Source organism: Marmota monax, unplaced genomic scaffold, assembly GCF_021218885.2.
Source record: "Marmota monax isolate L192 unplaced genomic scaffold, Marmota_monax_Labrador192_F-V1.1 WCK01_AAM20220418_F8-fsc00211, whole genome shotgun sequence".
NCBI classification, from domain to species: domain Eukaryota; kingdom Metazoa; phylum Chordata; class Mammalia; order Rodentia; family Sciuridae; genus Marmota; species Marmota monax.
Window position 1 is genome coordinate 1188633 of NW_026694080.1, and position 27750 is coordinate 1216382.

The following is a 27750-nucleotide window of genomic DNA, read 5'->3' on the forward strand; positions in this document are numbered from 1 at the left end:
TTTTGGGGACTCGTCTGGGATCCACCAGAAGGCATGATCTCTGTCCTATGTACACCTTGTCCTCTACACCCACCAAATGTCACCGTGGACCTCTGGAATGCCATGATATACAAAATGCCCAGACTACTAATGGTCATATAGATGGAATCCAAAACAAAATTCCCATCTACTGGGTTCCCTTAGATAGGCCTCTTTAGAAGGACCTGACTGCCATTCCCTTTCAATACCTCTTTTCGGTCTAAGGTAGCCAGAGTAGTCATTATCCCTTGCCCCTAATGGCAATTGGGGGCATTTCTTAGGGGGAAATAAATGAAATAGATAACAAAACAAGTTAAAGAAGCTCTGTAATGGCTTCTCTAAATGTAAAGACCATTCCATGAGATTAACCTGTAGAAATGTCCCAAACATTCCAGCCAATATCTTTGTCCCAGAGTGGCAAGGAAGGGGAGGTGGGCCAGATTTGAGTGAAGTCTACAGACTTAAGGGCTAACCAATAGCCTTGGCACTTTTCCAATTCCTGTTAAGCATAGATTTTGACCAATAGCCTTGGTACTTTTCCAAGACTTGATTAGCACAGATATTGACAAATTCCCCTACCCCTTGGCTACATAAGCCATAGACTAGTTCATGTAAGTGGAAACCTGTGCTGGGTCTCCTCTTTACCTGAGGGAGCTCTGTCTCTTTTTTTCTCACTTCACTAAGTGCTACTCTTTTACACTCAAAAAAAAAAGGGACAGAAAGAAAAAGAAACAGTGCTAGGGCTGGGGATATAGCTCAGACGCAGAGGCAGAGTACTTTCTTACCATGTGCAAAGCCCTGGGTTCAAGTCTCAGCACCACACACACACACAAAAAAAAAAAAAGATAAGAAAAAGGAAGGGCTGGGGTTGTGGCTCGGTGGTAGAGTGTTCATCTAGCACATGGAAGGCCCTGGGTTCAATCCTCAGCACCACATAAAAATAAATAAAATAAAGGTATTGTATGGGCTGGGATTGTGGCTCAGTGGTAGAGCGCTTGCCTAGCATGCATGAGGCACTGGGTTCAATCCTCAGCACCACATGAAAACAAAATAATATGTCCACCTAAAACTAAATATACATAAATAAATAAATATTTTAAAATAAATAAATAAATAAATAAATAAATAAAGGTATTGTGTCCAACTACTTCTAAAAAATAAATATTTTTTTAAAAGAAAAAGGAAGAGTGCTACCCCACTTCAAGTCAAATTGACCCCACTGACCCAACCAGTTTTCCATCATTTCACCTCTAATAACAAGGGATAGGTGAATTTGTTAGTCAGCAGTGCCAGCACCCAGCTATCAGCTCCATTAGGAAAAAGGCAGTAGGTATTGCCTTCAATAGTTTCTACAGCAGCAATGTCCTAAGAACTTTCTATGACAATGGACATGTTCTATGGTTTATAGAGTATATCAAGCACTTGAAATGTAGTTAGTGTGAATGAAGAAAATTTTATTTTAATTAAAATTAAAACAAGTTCTTTTCTTAAAATATTTATTTTTTAGTTGTAGGTGGACACAATAGCTTTATTTCATTTTTATGTGGTGCTGAGATCGAACCCAGTGCATCATACATGCTAGGTGAGCGCTCTACCACTGAGCCACAACCCCAGCCCCTAAAACAAGTTCTTCATTTAATTAATTTTATGTGGCTGCATGTGGCTAGTGACTACTGCATTACAGAACAACTCCAGAGAATATGAAAGTCCTTTTTAAATATATTTTTTTCAGTTGTAGTTGGATACAATACCTTTATTTATTTATTTTCATAAATAAATATGGTGCTGAGAATCGAACCCAGGGCCTCGCACGTGCTAGATGAGTGCTCTAACACTGAGCATCTCCCCAGCTAAAAAAGGACTACCCTATTTAAAGTCCTTTTTTTAACTACTGAGTTTTCCCTTCCACTTTCTCCCCAAATCCAAGGAAAGAGTCAAAGTTACAAAAACTCTCCCTACTCTCATCCATGTTATCTAAAAGCATCTCATCCAGAACTTCCTTAAATTCCCCCAAATGTATTAATTTAGTTTACTAAGTAAGTGGTAAGGCTACAGTTATCCACATGGTAGGATTATAGGACCCTGGCACTTAAAAGAGGACAATGCTATACACCCCTTATTATCAAGCAATACAATTAAACTCTCAATAATGTACTATTTCTTCTTTTGTTTGGGGTTGGATACCAGAGATTGAATTCAGGAGCACTCGACCACTGAGCCATATCCCCATATTTATAGACAGGATCTAACTGAATTGCTTAGCACCTCATTTTTGTTGAAGCTGGCTTTGAATTCATGATCCTCTTTCCTCAGTGTCCTGAGCTGCTAGGATTATAGGCATGCACCACCATGCCCGGCTCAATAATGTACTTTTATTTTTTTTGGTACTGGAGATTAAATCCAGGGTGCTTAACCACTGAGCCACATCCCCAGCCCTTTTTTTATATTCTACTTAGAGACAGGGTCTCACTGAGTTGCTAAGTACCTCACTAATCTATTGAGGCTGGCTTTAAACTCGAAATCCTCCTGCCTCAGCCTCTCAATTTCTGGGATTACAGGCATGTGCCACCATGCCTGGCTTCAATAATGTACTCTTAATTAAGATTTCTGAAAGAATTAAAAACAAACAAAAAACTGGGCTGGGGCTGTAGCTCAGTGGCAGAGTTCTTGCCTAGCATGTGTGAGGCACTGGGTTCCATCCTCAGCACCACTTAAAAAAAAAAATAAAATAAAATAAAGGCATCCTGTCTATCTACAACTACAAAAAATTCAAAAGGAAATAATCACACAAAATGATAATCGTTTTAGTAACAAACTTCCAAAATGAGTGGGTTACAAATTATTTCCTGTGGTGCCCAAAGTGATCTTTTTTTTTAAAATATAATATGTACTCTTTTTTTTTTAAAGAGAGAGAATTTTTTTTTAATATTTATTTTCCAGTTTTCGGCAGACACAACATCTTTATTTGTATGTGGTGCTGAGGATCGAATCCAGGCCGCATGCATGCCAGGCGAGCGTGCTACCTCTTGAGCCACATCCCCAACCCCCCAAAGTGATCTTTATGCTGTCATTGTTCCTCTCTTCCCTCTCAAAATGGGCGTAGAGGATTGAAATTATTTCGAGATCAAGGAATAACCAAAGGAGGCAGTACTGCTTGGCAATCCCAGAAAGAAAAAAAAATAGGTAGGTCTCCCATGAAAAGTGAGTCTAGGTCCCATTGTGAAGCAGATAGAGCCTTCAGAGAAAAGAAGGCAGCAAGAGTCTGCCACACTTAAGCATCAAAAACCAAGAACCAGCAGCACAGGGGGGAACACAGGCAGGGTTGAAGAAACAAGTAGCAAACTGATTTCGCCAAGGCTAATAAATGTCAATTACTTTTTTCATTATGAATAAATATATTCTGAATAAATATATGTGCATGTGATACCAATTGATCTAAATATGACAAGAACAGAGCATAACCTCCCTTCTTGGGAAGAGCACACTTCCATATGATATATATTCAAATTGACTAAAGAATCTCAAAATTTTGGGGCTTGGAGTATATAGTTCAGTAGTAAAACATATGCTTGGTATATGCAAGGCCCTGGGTTTGATTCTCAGCTCCACAAAAAAAAAAAAAGAAAGAAAGAAAGAAAAAGAAAAAAAAATCTGAAAACTCTAAGGTTTTCTATTATTGAATTTACTTTTGTAACCTCTGACACCAGTGGTTTTCAACCTCTGGCAAGCCATCAGCCTTGCCCAAGGGATTCTGGGGAGAAAAAAAAAAGTTCACACTGCTGAACTCTACCCTTGAATATTCTAATTTAGTGGGGTGTGGGGCAAATCCCAACATCTGTATTTTGATACCTATGACAGGTGGCTCACTGTACCTTAAAGGCTGAAGAGCAATGCCTCATACTAACAAAGCCACGATTAGCCATGCCTGTGATTAAGGAAGCTGACCAAAGGGCTCCACAAGGTCTTTAAAAACAGCCTCATCCCAGGTTGTGTCCAGAGATAGACAGTGATGTGGACCACCCAGGCCTCATGAGTACCTGGATCCCGGGACTGGCTATCATCACAAATGTGCAGGTCCAGGCGGGAGATGAGCAGATGGTAGGAGGACTCTTTCACATCAAATTTCTCAAAGTACTGGCTGAGCCGGCTGCTGCTGCTGCTGCTGTTTCCCTGGCTGCCACCAAACGCCTGGGCCCAGGACTGCTGGGCACTGGGAGGAGGTGGAGTGATCTATATGTGACAGAAAAAAACAAAAAAAATCAAGAATCTAGACCCTGAAAGGCTCCTTTGTATGTTTTCTTTAATTAGCCCTGCCCAAATAAATCCATAGTTTAGGAAGATGCCCCTTCCCTCTTCATTGGCTAGCACTGTAAAATCGACACACCAATGGAGAGGACAAATGAAATATCAGATGCAAGCCAGCCTATGAGCATCTATCAGTAAATGATAAATCCCCCAAATAAGCCAATAAAGTCTCAATTCCACCTACACTGATACAAACAGATCTGGCATGCCATCTCCCCAGCCCCACCAAGGGTGCCCATTTGGTCTCCAACCTGGACAGGTTCAGGGGCCAGGCTCTTTCTTTGCTGGGCCGACTTCTCCATGGCCTCACTCAGAGATTCGGCATACTTCATCATGGCCTTGAGCTGTGAGTCCGTTAGCACCCAGAGCAGGTCATCCAACAGGAACATCAGCTTGGAGGCTATCACATTACAATCTTTGGTCTGAGAGGGTCACAGAGAACACGGGTTTACCACTTTGTATCATTCTATCTCCTCAAAGTGACTGGCGTCTGATCAGTTTTAAAGAGGTGCCTTTCACTCTCCAGGATAAAAGAATAAAGCACTTTGAAAAGACTATTTCTTAAAAAACTACTTCAGTTTGCTGATTAACCATCAACTGTGAAGTGCCTTGTCAGTGTGCCCATATATAAACATTGTAGTTTTCTTTCTTTTTTTTTTTTGGGGGGGGGAGGCCAGGGGGAGTTACCAGGGATTGAACCCAGGGGTGCTTAACCATTGAGCCACATCCCCAGCCCTTTTATTAGAGACAGGGTCTCACTGAGTTCCTTTGTGCCTCACTAAGTTGCTGAGGCTGGCTTCAAACTCACAATCCTCCTGCTTCAGCCTACTGAGCCTCTGGGATTATAGGCGTGTACTACTGCACCCAGCAACAATGTAGTTTTCAAAATTAAGAAAATAAAGAGATGGAAACTTTCTCTCACTGGTGAGTATTGTGCCATCCCTGTTCAGCTGTCATTCCAAGGATCAATGACATTCCAAACAATATGGGAATACCAACTCCCAGGTTGTCCAGGACACTAAAAGACAAAAGTATTCATGAGGGCAGAGAACACACTTACTCTTCTCTTGAGGGCTATTTGGATCCGGCCTTGGTTGGTAATAAGTCTCAGTGGGGTGGTGATTGGGTCTTGATCTCCATTATCTGTAGCATCTGCCTCAATTCGAAGTGTCTGCCAAGTTATTTCCTTAAATGTTAAAACCTGAGAGTATAGAGAAAAAAAAATAAACCTTCTGTAGAAGAAATTAACCAAGACAGGATTCTAAGGGGAAAAGACTGGCAAGACAGAGACTCCCACCATTCTCAGTTGGGACTCTAACAGAAAGCAGTGAGTCGAAGGCCCTACCTGAGGGAAGAAGGAGTAATAACACGGTACAGAAAGGGTTCTGGGGTTCCCAGGGATGGGGAACATTTGAGGAAGTCTCCAAAGCAGAAATAATACCATCTAACAATTTATCCAACTTTGAGTACACCCCTTTCTCTCCCCTCAAAATGCTAGGGCTGTCACCTCTCCTCGGCGGGGATCAGTGATGCGAGTCAGACGAAGGTCACTCTGTTGCCAGTTAGGGTTGACACTGTAACCCTGGAGCTGCCATAATTCAAAAGAAGCATGGAAGGCCTTGGAGTGAATCTTGATGGTGATGGAATTGACGATGATGAACATCCCCTCCACTACCTTTTCAGCAAAGCCATACTCACTACAACAAATGAGACAGACCAATGATGAGAATCATGGGAGTTTGGGGGGTATTTTTGTTGTTGTTGTTGTTGTTGTTTTAATATTTATTTTTTAGTTTTAGGTGGACACAATGTCTTTATTTTTTTTTTTTTAATGTGGTTTGAGGATCAAACCCAGCACCCTGCGCATGCCAGGCAAGCGCGCTACCGCTTGAGCCACATCCCCAGCCCCTGTTGTTGTTTTTTTTTAAGTTGTAGACAGACTCGATACCTTTATTTTATTTATTTATTTTTATGAGGTGCTGAGGATCGAATCCAGGACCTCGCATATGCCAGGCAAGTGCTCTACCACTGAGCCACAACCCCAGCCACCCATAGGAGATTTGATGCAATCTTTACTCTGGAACACATTAGATCAAGCTATTGGGTGCTAGAAGTATGAGTGCTTAGTTTTCTTTTCTTGTTGCTTTTATGATTTCTAAATTTTTATTGTGATGATAAATGGTGATAACAAATTATCTTTTTCTTTGTTGTTTTTGTGGTGCTGGGGATTGAACCCAGGGCCTTGTGCATGCTAGGCAAGAACGTTACCATTGCGCTACATCCTAGCCAAAGTACAAAGAATTCTTTTTAATGGTATTTTTTCTCCTGTACTGGGATTTAAACCCAGGGGGCTCTCTACCACTGAGTTATATTTCCAGCCTTTTTTTCATTTTTATATCAAAACAGGGTCTTATTCAAGGTCCAGGATGGCCTTGAATCCTCCTGCCTCAGCTTGAGATTACAGGCATGCACCACTGCACCCAACTTTTAATGGGATTTTTTTTTTAAACAATGGAATTTTAAAAAAGAAAATAACCAATTAAGATTGCCTGGAAGCAATCTTCCTCCTTTTAGAATAAATTGATAAATCTATATATAGTTCACAAACTACCTGAATAAACATTTAGATATTATCTGTGCAGAAAGAAGAACGTTAGATTTCTACAAAATCCTCAAAGACAAAGAATACTCTGCAAAGGAAGTGGAAAGAAAGATGAAAGAAATACAGCAAGTGATTTAATACTGTGAATCCACTCAAGGACAGTTTCACCTTTGCCAGTCTAATACTTCCCAAAGAGCAGTGAAAAGCCAGCAATGAGCAATGGCCAAGAAAGAGGAACAAAAAATATCTTTTTTTTCCCTTTGGTACCAGGGATTGAACCCTGGGGGGTTTAGCCACTGAGCCACATCCCCAGCCCCTTTTTAACTTTGTTTTTTGTTTTAGAGACAGGGTCTCACTAAGTTGCAGAGGCTGGCTTTGAACTTGCAATCCTCCAGTCTCAGTCTCCCAAGCCACTGTGATTATAGGTGTGTATCACCACACCTGGCATAAACAACATCTTAAAAGTCCCTCTGAATACAGAAACACAGTCATTCTTAAAATGTAGGTGAAATCACCTCTCATTACAAAAACCAAAAAGGATTCAAACTAAAAATTCATACTAAAAATTTTTATATATTTGCAATTTGTTCACAAAGAACTAATAAAAAGACCAAGAGCCCAGCCAGGCATGTGGTGCACCCCTGTATTCCCAGCGACTTGAGAGACTAAGGCAGGAGGATCACAAATTCAAGGCCAGCTAGGGCAATTTAGTAAGACCCTGTGACCCTGTCTCAAAATGAAAAAGGGCTGGGGATATAGTTCAGTGGTAACGTGCCTTGGGTCAATTCGAGTACCAAAAAAAAAAAAAAAGAAGAAGAAGAAGACTAAAGGAAAAACAGATGAGCCAAGAACCCAACAAAAACGGAATAAAGTATGGGAAGTTCAAAGAAAAATAAATGCAAATAGCTATTAAACATAAAATGATGCTGGACCCTACTCATAAATCAAAACTACATTGAGAATCACTTAATTTACGACAAAGGTGACAGTACAATGGGGAAAAGAAATCTTTTCAGTAAACGGTCCATGGTCAGTTTGGGATATTCATAAAGAGAAAAAATAATATTGACCCCTATGCTACATCAAATAAAAAAATCAGTTTCAAGCCTCTACCCTCTTCCTCTCTTCCTCTCTGCCCTCTTCCTCTTCTTTCTCTCCACTCTCTGCTCTCTTTCTCTCCCTCTCTGCCCTCCTCCTCTCTTCTCTCTGCTCTCTGCCTCTCCTTTTCTTCCTCTTCAGGCAGCCCCCCAATAAAATCTCTTGGTTGAAAAAAAAAATCAGTTTCAAGATAGATTGGAGCCAAAGCAATCCTTACTAAGAAGAGTGAAGCAGGAGACATCACAATAGCAGACTTTATACTACAGAGCTATAGTAACAAAACTGGCATGGTGTTGGCACCAAAACAGATCAATGGTAGGTAGACCAATGGTTTAGAATAGAGGACACAGGACCAGGCACAGTGGTGCATGGCTGTAATCCAAGTCGCTCAGGAGGCTGAGGCAGGAAGACCAGTAGTTCAAACCCAGCCTCAGCAATGGCAAGGCAGTAGGCAACTCAGTGAGACCCTGTCTCTAAATAAAATACAAAATAGGGCTGGGGATATGGCTCAGTGGTCGATTGACCCTGAGTTCAATTCCCAGTACCCCCCACCCCCCCCAAAAAAAAAGAATAGAGTACACAGAGACTAACCCACATAAATACAGTTATCTCATACCAGACAAAGGTGCCAAAACATACATTGGAGAAAATGGTGCTGAGAGAACTGGAAATCTATATGCAGCAAAATGAAATTAAACCTCTATCTCTCACCCTCTCTCAAGGACCTAGGAATTAGACCAGAGACTCTGCACCTAATAAAAGAAAAAGCAGGTCCAAATTTTCACTGTGTCAGATTAGGCCCCAACTTCTTTAACAATACTCCTAAAGTACAAGAAATAAAATCCTAAATCAATAAATGGGCTGGATTCAAACTGAAAAGCTTCTCTCAGCAAAAGAAACAATCAGTGAGGTAAACAGAGAACCTACAAAATAGGAGCAAATTTTTACTATATACACATCAGATAAAGCAAGGATATATAAAGAACTCAAAAAACTTCACACACACACACACACACACACACAAAACAAATAACCCAATCAATAAATGGGCTAAGGAAATGAGCAGACACTTCACAGAAGATATACAATGAATCAACAAATATATGAAAAAATGTTCAACATCTCTAGCAATTAGAGAAATGTAAGGCAAAACTAAATCTCCAGTCAGAATGGCAATTATCAAGAATTCAAGCAACAATAAGTGCTGGCGAGGATATGGGGAAAGGGTATTCTGATTCATTGCTGGTGGGATTGCAAAATGGTGCAACCACTTTGGAAAGCAGTATAGAGACTCCTTAGAAAACTTGGAATGGAACCACTCTTTGATCCAGCTATTCCACTCCTTGGTCTACCTATACCCAAAGGACGTAAAATCAACAGAGGAATGGATAAAGACAATGTGGTACATATACACAATGAAATATTACTCAGCCTTAGAGAAGAATGATATTATGGCATTTGCAGGTAAATGAATGGAACTAGAGAACATCATGCTAAGTGAAATAAACCAAGCCCAAAAAACCCAAAGCCAAATATTTTCTCTGATAAGCAGATGCTGATCCATAGTGGGGCAGGTGGGTATAGGGAAGAATGAAGAAACTTTGGTTTGTGTAGAGGGAAGTCAGGGGAGGTTTGGGTTGTGGGGATGGGAAGGATAGTAGAAAGAGACAGACATTATTACCCTATATACATGTATGATTACACTAGTGGAGTGACTCTGAACCGTGTACAGCCAGAGGAATGAGAAGTTGTGCTCCATTTGTGTGCTATACGTCAAAATGCATTCTACTGTAAAATTAATTAATTAATTAATTTTAAAAAGAGACATTTCCAAAGAATATAATTTTTTTGATGGGGGGGGGCGGTTTACTGGCATTTCTCAGCCACCTACAAACTGACCAGTCAAAATCTCGAACTGGGGTATGTGGTTCCCTAGTCAATTCTCTTCCAAAGGGCCATGTCTTTGCTTTGTAGAATAGGCATTACATGGCATCACCTGAGCCCTCTCATTACCAACTTCTCTTACTTAACACAGGTACCCTTCCACTACACATACCCAGAGAGCCCAGGCACAGGAGCAATCCCATGATGCACTTATTTTCTCCTAGACTTGGATGTCTCATATTTGCTGGAATTTTTCCATAACAACTCCACACCTTGATAATTCCCAACAAGAATTGGTTCCAGCCCACACAACACAGTGCTTTCCTGACTTCTTACTTAGGAAATAATAGGTAATTATAAAGGAGGATTCTACAACCATGTCCATTGTTCCCTTCCTCCTTCCAGCAAGAGCACCTCAAAAATTTCATCCTTTCATGCATTTTTTTTCATTTAAATTAAAATCATGACCCCAATCTTGTTTTAAAAAAAAACTCTTCTTTGACTTAAACCCAGAACCTCCTTCTAATGTGCATCTTTCCTTGTCCAGTATTCTAGACTTACAGCTCAACTACAGTTCTTCCCCAAAGAGGGAGATTGCATTATTTTGTCTTTGAAAGGATTCTTTGCAGTTTTTTAATGCACTAGAACTACTCTGACTCTTCTATCTGAAATCAGCTTCTCTATTATTCATTTTCTTTTTGGTGCTCATTACTTCCTAATATAAAATCACATATTTGATAACTTATTTCATACTTATCTCTTTTGTCCATATTATAAGTTTTTGATGATAGAATTTTTAAATGTCTGTATTCCTATCACATAGAATACTGGCCAAATATTGTAGCCACTCAATAAATATTTGTGCAGTAAATATATATATTTTAAAAATCAGCATACTACAGTATGCAGCCACCTCAAGTTTATAACAGCTCAATTCACAATAGCTAAACTGTGGAACCAACCTAGATGTCCTTCAATAGATGAATGAATAAAGAAACTATGGTATATATACACAATGGAATATTACTCAGCATTAAAAGAGAATAAATTATGGCATGTGCAGGTAAATGAATGGAGTTGGAGAATATCATGCTAAGTGAAGTAAGCCAATCCCAAAAATACAAAGGCTGAATGTTTTCTCTGATAAATGAAAGCTAATCTATAATGGGGTGCCATGTTCCTCACAACAAAAACACTCAGGGTCACTCCAGGGGAATTGGGCTGCGCGAAATAACCATATAAGAGACAGAGATACCTTTTCCTTTGGGGGTCCTGTGACGGCTCCTCTGACCTTAAGGGTCCACAGAAAGAGAGAGAGAGAGCCAGCATGTGCTGACCCCTTTTATTAAGAAGGAGCCATTCAAATGAGGCAAGGGGTCAGGTTTCAGGGGCCTAAGTCTAGCTTCATGATTTCTGCTGTCAGCAGGTTGACTGACATCTAGGAAGGCCACACCCAAAGGCAGAGTAAGAGAAAGGGACACACAAAGGGCATTTCCATGGAATATTCTATCCCAAACAGGGCAAAGGGGTAATATCACAAAGGAACAGATGAGCATAGCTCCATCCATGGGGCTGCAGGAAAGCACACCTACGCATGAAGACACATTCTGCTACTTCGAGGATTGGGGCAGTGTCTGGGGCCACTACGAATGTGGCCAGATCACTACAAAAGTGATGGATAGAGCCTCTACCAATGGAAGGAAAATGCTAATCACTCAACTTGACAGCCTCCCACAGTGTGGGGCAGGGGCAAGGGAAGAATAAAGGAACTTTGGATTGGACAGAGGGGAGCGAGTGGAGGGGAGGGGGTGTGGAGGCAGGAAGATGGTGGAACGAGATGGACATAATTACCCTATGTACGGGTATGACTGCACAAATGGTGTGACTCTATATCATGTACAACCACAGAAATGAAAAGTTGTGCTCCATTTGTATAAAAAAATTAAATTAAAAAAAAAAAGATAGATTGGAGCTGGGTGCAGTGGCACACGCCCGTAATCCCAGTGGCTCAGGAGGCTGAGACAGGAGGATCCTGAGTTCAAAGCCAGCCTCAGCAAATTGAGGTGCTAAACAACTCAGTGAAACCCTGTCTCTAAATAAAATATAAAATAGGGCTGGGGATGCAGCTCGGTGGTTGAGTGCACCTGAGTTCAATCCCAGGTACCAAAAAAAAAAAAAAAGAAAGAAAGAAAGAAAGTGGGTAGGCACAACACAAATATATTTATGTATATAATATATATATGTGTATATATATATATTTTTTTTTATTTTATTTATTTATTTTGAAGTGATCTGGCCACATCCGTAGTGGCCCCAGACTCTGCCCAGATCCTTGAAGTACCAGAATATGTCTTCATGCATAGGCGTGCCTTCCTGTAGCCCCATGGATGGAGCTATGCTCACCCGTTCCTTTGTGATATTACCCCTTTGCTCTGTTTGGGATAGAATGTTCCATGGAAACACCCTTTGTGTGTTCCTTTCTCTTACATGTGTGTGTGTGTGTACATATATCATATATATAAACACAAACATATACATATACATATAATGCAAGCCATTTTACAGTTTTAACTTAAAACTATATAATAGTTCAAAATAAACCTTATTTTAATTGAAACAAATGAACTTCTCTATATGCCAAGTTGGCTCACAAGCATATAAAGAATGATTTCAAGTGATCTTAAAACATGGTATTTTGACCATATATCCCTAATGTGATATCTTTTTTCCCCAAGTACTAGAGATTGAACACAAGGGCACTCAACCACTAAGCTTCATCCTCAGTCCTTTCTATTTTTTGAGAAAGGGTCTTATTAAGTTGCCCAGATTAGCCCTGAACTTCCAATCTTCCTGCCTGAGCCTCCCAAGTAGTAGGGATTACAGGCATGTGCCACCAGGTCCAGCTTTAATGTGATATCTCACACACACACACACACACACACACACACACACACAGTCCTAATACATTGAGTACTTCTATTTTTTTAATGATGTTATTGTATTTTTTATTCCTTTATTTATTTATTTATTTTAGTGGTACTGAGGATCAAACCTAGTGCCTCACACATGCTAGTGCTCTACCACTGAGCCACAACTGCAGCCCAGAGTACTTCTACTGATAGTTAGAATATTGGGTTATTGGGGCTGGGGATGTGGCTCAAGCGGTAGCTCGCTTGCCTGGCATACATGCGGCCCGGGTTCGATCCTCCGCACCACACACAAACAAAGATGTTGTGTCCGCTGAAAAACTAAAGAATAAATATTAAAAAAAATTCTCTCTCTCTTTAAAAAAAATATTGGGTTATTTTATTTTTTGAAACCATTGAAAAACTAAATCATTAATAATGTTATTGTGATTAAAGAACTCAAATTCAGTATAAGAAATTTTAAAATGTTGAATTTTAAAAGTAAACTCAAAACACTGTTTTCCTTTGGGAGGTTAGAAATATCAGGATATTATCCTGATTTATTTCTCTCTCTCTTTCTTTTGCTCTCTCTTTGTGTGTGGTGTGTATATCTGTGTTAACCCAGGGACACTTAACCACTGAACCACATCTCCAAGCCTTTTTGAGACATGGTTTCACTAAGTTGCTAAGGGCCTCACTAAACTGCTGAGGCTGACCTTAAATTTTCAACATTTCTGCCTCAGCCTCCCTAGTCCCTGGAATTACAGGAAAGCACCACCACATCCAGCTTATTTTTCTTCCTTCTTCTTTTTTATTTTTGGTGTGTAGGGGGGGTGGGTAATAGGGATTGAACCGAGGAGTGCTTAACTACTGAGCCACATCCCCACCCTTTTTTGTTTTTATTTTGAGACAGTGTCTCACTAAGTTGGTTAGGGCCTTGCTAAATTACTGAGGCTGGCTTTGAATTTGCAATCCTCCTGCCTCAGCCTCCTGAGCCACTGGGATTACAGACATGTACCACTGCCCTGGGTATTTTTCTCTTTCTTAAAAATTGCTCTTTTCTAATACAAAATACTGAAATGGGCTTAAAGCAATGACAATTCAATAAACACAATTTTGCCCAGACAATAGACTCTCAACAGCATTTCTCACTAAATAAATCAGGGGTCTCTGAAGAAATGTCTAATCCAGGACAAAGATACACGAGAGAAGCCTGAAATATCTTTTTCTCTCTAAATGCAGAAGGATTACTGAGGTCTTTTCCACAGGACATAGGAGCTCACTTAGAAAGGCTCCAGATAGGAGGACATCTGAGCATCAAAAATAATGATGACTATAAAGATAAAGATGTGACATACAACAAATCTGTTTAAAAAGTAAATGTTAAGAATGGGATTAAAAAATGTAAAATGTATAAAAAGAATGTAAAATGTAAAAAGAATATAAAATGGTAAATCATTCATAAAAGTTTAGCATTTTCTTAAAAAGTTAAATAATATAGCACCCAACAATTCCATTCCTAAGTATTTCCCGAAGAGAAATAACAGACATAACCACATAAAAACTGCTATACAAATGCTTACAGTCACATTATTCACAATAGCCAAAAAATAGAAATAAAATAACCATCAACAAGCAAAGACAGAAACAAGTTGTGGTGTGTGTTCACAGTGGATTGTGACTCAGTGCAATGGTCTAAATGTCCATGTCCCCTGGTTTCATCATACACTGAGACCTGATTCTTGAAGGTTCTAGGAGATGGAACCTTTGGAATGTGATCAGGACATGTGGTAAGGCCTTCATCGATGGGATTAGTTACTGTATAAAAGAGGACCAAGGGAGATCCCTTACCCCTTGGAATTATTCTTACAAAGAAAAAAATGTTTTGATCAGGTAAAGCCTTAAAATGTAACTACCAGATTAAACAAGAAACATTTTCAATGATACACTGAGGATAATCAGCCAAAATACAAAATGAGGGATTAGAAAAATTATTTTCTATAAAGAATAAATGGAGGCTGGGGTTGTGGCTCAGAGGTACAGCACTTGTCTAGCATGTGCGAGGCTCTGAGTTCGATCCTCAACACCACATAAAAATAAGTAAAACAAAGCCATCTTGTCCAACTACAACTAAAAAAATATTTAAAAAAAAGAATAAATGGTACATCAAAAGACGTGTATGTGGGGCTGGGGTTGTGGCTCAGCAGTAGAGCGCCCGCCTAACTTGAGAGGCGCTGGGTTCGATCCTCAGCACCACATATAAATAAAGAAATAAAATAAAGATATTGTGTCCAAGTGTAAATAAAAAAATATTTTTAAAAAGAAAAGGGGTGTGTGTGTGTGTGTGTGTGTGTGTGTGTGTGTGTCAGGCTGCGGTTGTGGCTAAGTTGGTAGAGCGCTTGCCTAGCATGTGTGAGGTACTGGGTTCGATCCATATAAATAAATGAATAAAATAAAGGTCCATCAACATAATAAATGAATAAAATAAAGGTCCATCAACATCTAAAAAAAAATTTTTTTTAAATATGTGTATATATAGCCAGGCACAGTGGTGCAGAGTCTTTGCAGATATAATCAAGTTAAGATGAATACTAGGGGCTGGGGCTATAGCTCAGCAGCAGAGCGCTTGCCTAGCACATGTAAGGCACTGGGTTCAATCCTCAGCACCACATAAAAATAAATAAATAAAGGTATTGTGTCCAACTACAACTAAAAAAATAATTTAAAAAAAATGTATGTGTGTGCGGGGCGGGGGCGGGGGGTGTGGTGTGTCGGTGTTCTGCAGTGCTGAGGATGAAACCTAGGGACCTAAGGACTTGCACATGCTAGGTAAGCACTCTACCCATTTAGTCCTAAAAAAAAAATAGAGATAATTTAGGAAAATTGATTATGAAATAGATATTAGGTGATATTAAAGAATTCTTGTTTATTCTACTAAATGTGAAAATAGTATTTTTTTTGCCAATCTTTGTCTATTAAAGACATATGATATAGAATATTTACAGGTGGAATCACATGGTGTCAGAGATTTGTTTTCAAGTACTACAGTGCACACAAGCAAAGTGGCAGAAGAAAGATGAAAAAAGAATAGCAAAGTGTTGGTAACCCCTGACGTTGGGTACATAGAAATTCATTACACTATTCTCCATGTTAGTGTACATTTGAAAAATTCTATGTTGGTAACCGCTGACGTTGGGTACATAAAAATTCATTACACTATTCTCCATGTTGGTGTACATTTGAAAAATTCTATAACAAAAACAATTTATTTTTTAACTACAAAGGCAATCTGGAGCAGTACATATGTTGGAAATAACAGGGCTCAAAGCAACTAACCTCTGTCCTGAAGCAAGGGCAATGGGAGACTGTCCATTGGGGGGCCGAGGCTCCTCACACGTCTTCATCTCCACCTCTACCTTATCCAGACACTGGAATAAAAGCCATGCAGAGCTAAGCACGTGCACAAAACCACACAGCACATAAGACAGCAGACTTCGTGCTGATAATCACCCAAAAGTCAACAGAAACTGAACTCCTAACTTTCCCTGTCAGGATTCCAAGGGAAAACAGGGAACTCTAAGGATAGAGCACAAGCAGCAAAAATTATTATTTTAAATAATAATAATAATAGCCAGGGGTGTTGGAACACACCTGTAATCCCAGCTGCTCAGGGAGATGAGGCAGGAAGATCAACACAGTAGGGAAACAAAAGGGCATCTGACACGCCCAAGATGGAAGAATTCCTTCCTGGCCTGAGCAACCTGTAAAAATTTGCCTCAAATAAAATTTAAAAAAAGGGCTGAGGACATAGCTTAGTGGCAGAGTGCCCCTAAGTTCAGACCCCAATACTGTGGGGGGCAGGTAATACCTCATGGGGCTTATGAGTCTCAATGCTGATTCTTACCCCGCCCAGCAGTTCCAGGATAAGCCAGGACAACAATCATCACTCTATCTCAGAGAGAAGCTCACAGGGCCATAAATAAGTACCTACCACTCCCAAAAGGGTCAGCCTATCAGGATTCTTCCTCATCTTCTCTCCTACCTTTTGAAAGTCTACCCTAGCCATCCCCATTTGATTACTCGCAATCAAGAAAGGCCATTACCAAGCAAATTGGGTGTGTCTTCAACTTTGTCCACTGGATCTGAAAGAGGAAAGCAAAAACTCAGGGATGTGGGAGCTGCCCTTGGAGAAGGCAGGCCTACTGGCCAAAGGCAGCAGCAGCACTCTGACCCCTGTTCTCACCCGGATGGAGGCCCTGTTGCAGTAGACCCGAGTGATGGCTAACCATGTGGGCAGTTCCAGCACATTCTGTAGAACCTCTTCATCCAGCTCCAAGTTGGTGAGCTGACCCTCCCCCTTCAGGGTGCTCAAGTTGATTTTGTCCGGGGAAAGATTCTTAGTGAACCTGAAAAGAGTAATGACAAGAAGCTATTATATCCATGAGAATCTGCTAAATGAACATCATAATCACTAACATTTCTGAATTCAGAGTAAAGAGAAAGTTCAAGAACAAATATTGACTAATGACCACACTGTCTCTACACCACGTAAGATTTTAGGTGAGATCTATCATCCTGTCGTCCTATTCAATCCTACTGTGGGGACGCTGGGGAAATGCCTGTAGCAATGGCAAGCCACTATTTTGATATTTCTGAATCTCCACATAAAAATAGAACAACTAAACAGCAGCACAGAAGGGTCATGGTTGACATTTACAAGAAAACTAGAAGATAAAGTATCCTTATAAATCCTCATGTGCTACAGTTTGGTAAAAACACCAGCACTCATTTGACATGAGTGCTACATGCAGCTGTCAGACAAATAGAGGGAAGCCTGACAAGCCTGGGAACAGAGGAATTCCAAGATAGCCAACCAGTATTAAATGAAAATCAGAAAAACAAACTGGGAGGGGTTTTGTCTACCACAAAGGGTCTCCAGTAAGACTCTGGGACACTGCAGTCCTAGAAACTCATGAAATTAACCTTCCAAAGCTCCTTCCTAGGCAAGATTCCTATACAGAAAAGAATCAAGTTAGGGATAACAGAAATGCATGGCCCTAATCCCTACTCAGGAGGCTGAGGCAGGAAGATAGCAATTCTGAGGCTAGCCTGGGCAACTTAGTGAGACCTTGCCTCAAAAAAATAAAAAGAGACTGTAACTCCATGGTAGAATGACCCTGGGGGTCAATCTCCAGTACAAAAGAAAGAGGAGGTAAGAAGCAGGAAGGGGAGCGGAGGGAAGGGAATGGGGAGAAAAAGAAAAGGAAGAAGAGATAAGCCAAATAAAAGTAGAGACAGGAGAACAGAAGATCAGGATATCTCAGAAAGTGAACCATTGTTTTCTAATACTACCTGAAGCAACAGAAGAGGAAGTTCTATGCAGCACAAAATAGTAGCTGGCTAATAATGGGCTTATTAAGCAGGGTAAAATAAAATCCCTGATGCTTACATATACCATTACTGATGTGATCAAAGAACAAACTATCACCTGTAGTCTTCCCGAAGGGACTGATCCTGACTCTCATCAAGCCCCTGAGCCGAGGGGCTAATGTGAAGGAAATACAGAGGGCAGAGGAAAGCTGCTGAACTGTATGCACCTTAATAGTGCCATCGACATGACCGTGGTCTGCATGGGAAACTATAGGTCAATTGCCTGGCCATGAATAACCCACAGTAAGTCTTCCCTCCTAACTTCTTCCCATTTTACTCTACGTGGACCATAAGAATGCTGATTTAACATCTTTATTTAGATGATCACAACAACTTTAAATATTTGTGGGGTTTGTTTTGTTTTGTTTTACAGTGTGGAGGATTAAATCCAGGGCAACATGCATACTAGGCAAGCACTCTACAATTTAGCCACATCCTCAGCCTCAAAAAATGTCATTTTTAGGGCTGGGGTTGTGGCTCAGTGGTGGCGTGCTTGCCTAGCATGCATGGGGCACTGGGTTTGATTCTCAGCACCACATATAAACAAACAAACAAATAAATAAATAAATAAATAAATAAATAAATAAATAAATAAACGTCCCTTAACAATAAAAAATATTTTTTAAAATGTCATTTTTATTTTCTATTTCACAAGTGGGAGAAAGCCTCCTCACCTGACCTGGACCAAACAGAACCAAACTGCTAATAATGATGACACCATACTTTGTACCAGGTACAAAAGGAAGGTTCTTTATTAACATTATCTCAATGAATCTTTACAATACCCCATATGAGGCAGAAATTATTATCCCCATTATACAAAGGAAGAGTATGAGGCTCAGCTGTGAATTTGCCCCAAGTGATAGGGCAAGAAGAGGTAATCACAATATGAACTCGGGACAGCTCACTGGCATTGGCTTCTACAAGCATCTGTTCTAACAGTATGAATACTCCCTTCCAAAACAAACCTGCCACAGAATAAATTTATAAGATGTTTCAGAAATGGTTGGAGGACATCTTTTCCCTTTTACAATCAACCATGGTCTGCTTAACCCATGTAAGAAGGATAAACCTCAAAAAAAAAAAAAAAAAAATTTTTTTTTAGAGTCATAATGTAATGCTATCAAAAACCTTTCTGCACTTTACCAACCCAATCAAATTAATAAAATCTTTCCTAAGTACATCAGGGCTGACACCAAGTCTCTACCAAGATGCAAACAACAGACCACAGGGGGCTCCATGCCATCAAGTAGATGATAAATAACAAAAGCTAAGAGTGCTAAACCGCCAGGACTTTTCCAAGTCCACTCTAAGATGGCTCATAGTACATGTTTGTCTGTCAGACCACCATAGACTTGTTTTCCTGTTTAGTGACGTTATCCAGTCATGTGTCAGTTCTGAACAATGCATCATTAGGCAATTCTGTCATTGTGCCAACATCAGAGTGTACTTACACAAACCTAGATACTAGACCTCCACAGATGTGGTTGCTCAATGACCAAAATGTTGGTATGCAGCACTTGACTATATCTGCTTTTTAACTTACCAATTTATTTTTAGAATTCAATGAAAAATGGATACCACCTTATTAGTGTCTCAACAAATTCTTCAGTTAAGAATTCCTGGGGAGGGCTGGGGATGTGGCTCAAGCGGTAGTGTGCTCGCCTGGCATGCGTGCGGCCGGGGTTCGATCCTCAGCACCACATACAAACAAAGATGTTGTGTCCGCCGAAAACTAAAAAATAAATATTAAAAAATTCTCTCTCTCTCTCTCTCTCTCTCTAAAAATAAAAATAAAAATAAAGAATTCCTGGGGAACTGAAGCTGTAGCTCAGTAGCAGAGCACTTGCCTAGCATGTGTAAGGCACTGGGTTTGATCCTTAGCACCACATAAAAATAAACAAACAAAGGCATTCTGTCCATCTACAACTACAAAAATATTAAAAAAAAAAAATAGGAATTCCTAGCACCAAAATAGACATGTAAACAAATGGTACAGAATGGAGAACACAGAGACAAACCCACATAAATACAGTTATCTCATACCAGACAAAAGCACCAAAAACATACACTGGAGAAAAGAGAGCCTCTTCAACAAATGGTGCTGGGAGAACTGGAAATCCATATGCAGCAAAATGAGACTAAACCCCTGTCTCTCACCATGCACAAAACTCAACTCAAAGTGGATCAAGGACCTAGGAATTTGACCAGAGACCCTGTGCCTAATAGAGGAAAAAGTAGGCCCAAATCTTCATCACGTTGGATTAGGCCCCAACTTCTTTAACAAGACTCCTAAAGCACAAGAAATAAAATCAACAATTAATAAATAGGATGGATTCAAACTAAAAAGCTTCTTCTCAGCAAAAGAAGCAATCAATGAGGTGAAGAGAGAGCCTACATTTGGGGAGCAAATTTTTGCCACATGCACATCAGATAGAGCACCAATCTCCAGGATATATAAAGAACTCAAAAAACTTAACACCAAAAAAACTAACAACCCAATCAAATGGGCTACGAAGCTGAACAGACACTTCTCAGAAGAAGATATACACTCAATCAACAAATATATGAAAAAATGTACAACATATCTAGTATTTAGAAAAATGCAAATCAAAACAAAACTAAAATTTCATCTCACACCAGTCAGAATGGCAGTTATCAAGAATACAAACAAAGTGTTGGTGAGGATGTGGAGGAAAAAGCACACTCATACATTGCTGGGGGGACTGCAAATTGGTGCAACCACTCTGGAAAGCAGTTTGGCGATTCCTTAGAAAACTTGGAATGGAACCATTTGACCCAACTATCCCACTCCTTGGTCTATACTCAAAAGACTTTAAACTAGCATACTAAAGTGACACAGCCACATCAATGTTTATAGCAGCTCTATTCACAATAGCTAAACTGTGGAACCAACCTAGACGCCCTTCAATAAGTGAATGGATAAAGAAATTGTGGTATATATATACAATGGAATATCACTCAGCATTAAAAAAGAATAAAATTATGGCATTTGCAGATAAATGGATGAAGTTGGAGAATATTATGCTAAGTGAAGTAAACCAATCCCAAATAACCAAAGGACAAATGTTCTCTCTGATAAGTGGATGCTGAACCATAATGGGGGTGGTGGTAGGCAGGGGAAAAATGGAGGAACTTTGATTGGGCAAAGGGGAGGGAGGAGGAGGAGAGGGGGCATGGGGGCAGGAAAGATGGTGGAATGAGATGGATATTACTACCCTAGGTACGTGTATGACTGCACATATGGTGTGGCGCTACATCATGTACAATCAGAGAAATGAAAAGTAGTGCTGCAATTGTGTACAATGAATCAAAATGCATTCTGCTGTCATATATACCAAATTAAAATAAATTAATTAATTTTAAAAAAAAGAATTCCTTAATTGTAGCTGGGAGTGTAGTTCAATCATTAAGCGTTCACCTACATATTTGAGGCCCTGGTTTCAATCCCTGCCACTAGAAAAATGAAAAATCCTTTAACTTATTTTGCCTGCATTTTGTAACAACAGCAAAGAATAGGCTTAAAAAGGTAATCCAGGGGGCAATTATAGAAGTTTGCTGATCCAAGGAAAAAACTGCTGAGAATTATACTGTTGAGAGCCACAGCCGAAGGGGCCCCAGCAAACTTCCAGCTGCCCGCTGATGATTGGCTCACAGTGGCCCCAGCAACATCTAGCTGATTGGCTCCTCTGCGGTGATGCTCATTGGGCTGTTTCCCTGCCCTTTCAGACCACGGAGCTGCTCACTGGGGGACTTTTTTGGCTCCGCCCACGTGACCCAGCCAATCGGCCTCAAGAGCAGGAGGATTGTGGGAGGTGGAGAGAAGCTTGTGTGGGAGAGAGAGGCTTGTGGAAAGCCGGTGGTGGCAGTTGAGGCTCTGAGGGTTTTTCCTGAGAGGCTGTTTTGTTTGGCGTGTGTGGTTCTAAAAATAAAGTTAGTTTCTTTTGACAAGTGGCTCCTGATTGTGCCCAGCCAGACTGCGGCATTTGGTGGCTCGCACGGGGAGCAACTGAGGGTAAGTGAAACTGCTCACCCCTGAGGGCAGGGCGAGAGGATGGGTAGCCATTTTAAGATTCCTCTTTTATTTTGCTTCACTTTTGTTTTAAGTTGCCTGTCCCTGGAGATGAGTGAGACGGAAGAAAAACCGCTCACATCTGAGGAAAAACTATTTACGTCTGAGGAACAGATAGGGAGAAAGGACGGATGCACATGTCAGGAAGATAGAAAGGCTATAATGACTTTTTGTTGTTCCCTTTTTATTTCATCTGTCTCGGTTTTGTTTGGCGTCATCTTGTTGGGTTGTATTATAGTAGAAATACGGGATCAGAAATTAGTAAAAAACAAACTGAAAGAGTGTTAAGTAAATTGTTAGAGGAAGGAGGCATCTCAGTAAAATCAAGAACAGTCAGGGCATACGTTGATACAATACAAAAATGTAGCCCATGGCTTTTTAAGGAGGAGTTGTTAAATATATCACAATGGAACCATCATGGTGAAGATTTAAAAAGAATAGAAAAGAAAAGCCAAGGGACTCTGCCAGTTGGCACATTGCCATTGTGGACGTTCGTATCTTGTTTGCTTAGTCCAAAGCCTTCAGTTCAGACAATGGTAGAGGAAGAAGAAGACATAATGATTCAAGTAAAAGAGAAGGTCTCTCAAGTTAGTCAGACAGAGGAAAAGATTCAAGTAAAAGAGAAGGCCTCTCAAGCTAGTCAGACAGAGAAAGAAAGTGTAAAACAGAAAAAGCCATCAGGGGGAAAGTTACAACAGGAGACTGCTACTAACACCTTTCTATCACCAGAGGACGTAAGTGTCCAACTAACAAGGCCACCTCCATATGCTGGGAGGTCCCCAACCCCCGCAGTTGATAGTTGGGATCCTGAGACAAGATCTCAAATATTAACATGCCCTGTATTTGAGGCAGGAGGGCAGCGATTTTACCAAGTTTTAAATTTCAAAACAGTGAAGCAGCTAAAAGAGGCTGGAACAACCTATGGTCCTCAAGCACCCTTCACTGTAAGCATGGTCGAATCCATTAACAACTTGAACATGACGCCAACAGATTGGGCTAATATGTGTAAAGCTGTGCTAAATGGAGGACAATACCTGTTATGGAAGGTTGCCAATGAGGAATTTTGCAAGGAGACGGCTAGGCGAAACGCAGCAGCTGGTTATCCTCAGAGAAATCTAGATATGTTGTTAGGAAAGGGACCTTATGAGGATCAGCAGCAACAAATTGCATGTGATCCTGGTGTATATGCACAAATTGCTGTAGATGCAATTAAGGCATGGAAGACTTTACAAGGACATGGAGGTTTACAAGGTCAATTATCTAAGGTAATACAAGGAGCTAATGAACCTTATGCTGAATTTGTAGATAGGCTTATTCAAACAGCTACCAGAGTTTTTGGGAATACAGAACAAGCAATGCCATTACTGAAACACCTGGCTTATGAGCAAGCGAATCGTTGGTGCAGAGATATCATTAGACCATGGAAACATGAAGATTTAAACACATATATTAAATTATGTAGAGACATTAATGAACAAGAGCAAGTTGTGGCAGCTGCAGTAAAACAGGCTTTAGATGCCAGAGACATTAATGAACAAGGGCAAATTGTGGCAGCTGCAGTAAAACAGGCTTTAGATGCCAGGCCAAGAATATGCTACAATTGTGAACAAACAGGACATTTTAAAAGGAATTGTCCCATTGGAGGAGGGTTTAACAAAATTAGGTATCAAAGGAGTAGAATACCAGGTATTTGCCCACGATGCCGTAGAGGGAGACATTGGGCTAATGAATGCCGTTCTCAAACCACCATAGAGGGTACTCCATTATCAAAAAACGAACAAGGACCAGGTGTTTATCCACGATATCATGGAGAAAGGCATCGGGCTCCATTGCCAAAAAATGGACAGGGGGGCCCAATGCTCCGGGGCCCAAAACCACAAATATACGGAGCACTGGAGGAACCCAGCAACCCCATCAGGGTAGTGCCCAGGACACATTGTCCATCAGATCCCTCATCAGACAAACCAGAGGGAGCGCAGGGTTGGACATCTGTGCCTCCGCCAGAGCAGTACTAACTCCAGATATGGGAGTTCAAATCATTCCCACAGGGGTGAAAGGACCTCTTCCCAAAGGAACAGTAGGCTTATTATTGGGACGCAGCTCTTCTACTCTAAAAGGACTTATGATAAGTCCTGGGGTAATTGATCCCGATTATGAAGGTGAAATAAAAATTATAGCCAGTTCTCCAAAGGGTATATCAGTAATTTCACCAGGAGATAGAATAGCACAGTTACTAATAATACCCAGCCTACATGATAAATTTTCCAGTAGTACTGTAGAAAGAGGTTCCAAGGGATTAGGCTCCACAGGTGTAGATTGGGCTATGCTTTCTTTAAATTTAGATTCTCGCCCCATGCTAAAACTAAATATTCAAGGACGTGAATTTAATGGGCTACTGGATACAGGTGCAGACCTTAGCATCATCTCTCGTCAAGAATGGCCAAAACATTGGCCATTACAACAAGCCACTCAAACGCTTCGAGGCCTAGGAGTGGCAACTAATCCCCATAGAAGTGCAATGGTATTAGATTGGAAGGATCCTGAAGGACGTGAAGGAACTATACAGCCATATGTATTGGATCATCTTCCCGTAAATTTATGGGGACGAGATGTCCTAGATCAATTAGGTTTGACATTAACAAATAACATCAACCAAAATGCACCCACTATTATGACTAGACAAGGTTTTAGGAAAGGAAAAAGATTAGAAAAACAAGAACAAGGTATAGCAGCACCAATACAAATAGATCAAGGAACAGACAGACATGGGTTGGATTTTCAGAAAGGGCCACTGAGACAATCAAAATTACTTGCAAATCAGAAAGACCAGTATGGGTTCCTCAGTGGCCCCTGACTAAAGAAAAGATACAAGCAGCCCATGACCTGGTCAAACAACAATTAGCAGAAGGACATATACAACCTTCTGTATCTCCCCATAATACTCCCATTTTTGTCATCAAAAAGAAATCTGGTAAATGGAGATTATTGCAAGATTTAAGAGCCATTAATAATGAGATGGTTATTATGGGACCTGCTCAATCAGGGATTCCTCAGTTGTCTGCTTTGCCAAAAACCTGGTATGTTTTAGTTATAGATAGTAAAGATTGTTTTTTTTTCAATTCCAATTCATCCTGAGGATAGTCCACGTTTTGCATTTACTATCCCTGCACTGAATCATGAAGGTCCTGATCAGAGATATGAATGGAAAGTACTCCCTCAAGGGATGGCTAACAGCCCAACTATGTGTCAAATTTATGTTAACAAAGTAATCCAGCCACTTAGAAATCAAAATCCTGAACTACAAATATTTCACTATATGGATGATGTATTATTAGCACACAAAGATAAAAACACATTGCTAGAATGTTATGCCACACGTACAAACTTATTAAAAAATTATAATCTAGAGATAGCAATAGATAAAGTACAATTAAATTTTCCAATTAATTATTTAGGAGTTCTCTTATCCTCAACCATGGTCCGTCCACCAAAAATTCAAATACAAGTAGATCAACTCAAATCACTTAATGACTTTCAAAAGTTATTAGGAGACATAAATTGGATAAGGCCTTATTTAGGTATACCAACAGGAGAGTTGGGACCTTTATTTGATATCCTAAAAGGTCCATCAGATCCAAATTCACCCCGAATGTTAACGCCTGAAGCAAGAAAGGCATTAAAAATCATTGAAACATATATGGAAAATATGCATTTGGATAGAATTGATATAAGTTTGCCTTTATTACTTATTGTACTACCAACAAAAAATATTCCTACAGGAGTATTTTGGCAAGAAGGTCCATTATTATGGATACATTTATCTTATTCTCCTAACACTATTCTTACTAGGTATCCTGAGGCTGTAGGACAATTAATACTCAAAGGAATAAAAGCAGCAAAGGGAGTGTTTGGAATTTCTCCCAATAAAATTATTACTCCATATACTATGAATCAAATTGATGAGTTAGCTAATGAGTTAAATACTTGGGCAATAATCATGTGCAAATCTAATGTTTCATTTGATAACCACTTACCATCTAATCCTTTATTGTCTTTTTGGTCACTGCATCCTGTAATTTTTCCAAAAATGACAAGAAAAACACCTATCATGAATGCTCCAAATATATTCACTGATGGGTCAAATAATGGTACAGCAGCAGTAGTTACCCCTGATCAAACTTTCACATTTTTAGTACCCAAACAATCAGCTCAAAAGGTAGAGCTTAATGCAGTTTTACAAGCTTTTGTGATGTTTAAAGATTCTGTATTTAATTTATTTTCTGATAGTCAGTATGTAGTTAATGCTATAGTATCTCTTGAAGATGCTGGTAGGATTTCCCCTTCTTCTACTGTTTTCTCTTTGCTTTCCACTATACAAAGTCTAATCTGGGACAGAAAAGATCCATTCTTTATAGGACATATCAGGGCACATACAGGATTGCCTGGAGCCCTTAGTTTGGGCAATGATTTAGCAGATAAAACTACACATGACATACATATTTTCTCTACACTAGAAGAAGCTATAAATTTTCATAAAAAGTTCCATGTCAATGCTAATACTTTACAAAAGTGTTTTAAAATAACTAAGGAACAAGCTAGACAAATAATAAAACAATGTCAAAATTGTGTGACCTTTTTACCACAAGTTAATCTTGGAGTCAATCCTAGAGGATTGATACCTAACCATATTTGGCAGATGGACGTCACACACTTGCCAGAATTTGGAAAATTAAAATATTTGCATGTTACAGTTGATACTTCTGGATTTTTGATGGGCTCCCTTCATGCTGGAGAAAAAACTAAAGATGTTATAGCTCATTGCTTACAAAATTTTGCCACTGTGGGTGTTCCAAAACAGTTAAAAACAGATAATGCCCCTGGTTATACTTCTACCTCTTTTAAACAATTTTGCTCAACATTTGGCATTACTCATATAACAGGAATCCCATACAATCCACAGGGACAAGGCATAGTTGAAAGAGCTCATCAAACTATTAAAATGTACTTATTAAAGCAAAAAGAAGGAATTGGGAAGGGGTATATATTCCCCAAAGATAAACTTAAGATAACCCTTTTTACTCTAAACTTTTTAAATTTGGATTCATCAGGACTTAGTGCTGCGGAAAGGCATATGTGTCCAAAAAATGTACATAAGCCCAAGGTACTTTGGAAGGATATTCTAACAGGACAATGGAAAGGTCCTGACCCAGTAATTGTCTGGAGTCGGGGGTCTGTTTGTGTGTTTCCACAGGGAGAACAGCAGCCGATTTGGATTCCAGACAGATTAACCAAGGTCTTGACCCAGTGATTGTCTGGAGTCGGGGGTCTGTTTATGTGTTTCCACAGGGAGAACAGCAGCCGATTTGGATTCCAGAAAGATTAACTAAAGCGATTTCTACAGACCAAAAGAAGAT

The 27750-nt window shown here is 39.9% G+C and overlaps 1 protein-coding gene across 2 annotated transcripts in view; it reads right to left on the reverse strand.

Moving 5' to 3' along the window:
* Positions 1-27750, reverse strand: part of Bltp3a (bridge-like lipid transfer protein family member 3A) — a 74907-nt gene that overhangs the window by 27190 nt on the left and 19967 nt on the right. For both annotated transcript variants that reach the window (XM_046464392.2, XM_058585587.1), the window contains exons 2-8: positions 17057-17219; positions 16917-16955; positions 16150-16241; positions 5831-6020; positions 5384-5524; positions 4575-4745; positions 4056-4248 (exon numbers count right to left, since the gene is read on the reverse strand). In XM_046464392.2, the coding sequence (XP_046320348.1) occupies positions 4056-4248; positions 4575-4745; positions 5384-5524; positions 5831-6020; positions 16150-16241; positions 16917-16955; positions 17057-17219 (989 nt within the window). The remainder of the gene's footprint in view (positions 1-4055; positions 4249-4574; positions 4746-5383; positions 5525-5830; positions 6021-16149; positions 16242-16916; positions 16956-17056; positions 17220-27750) is intronic.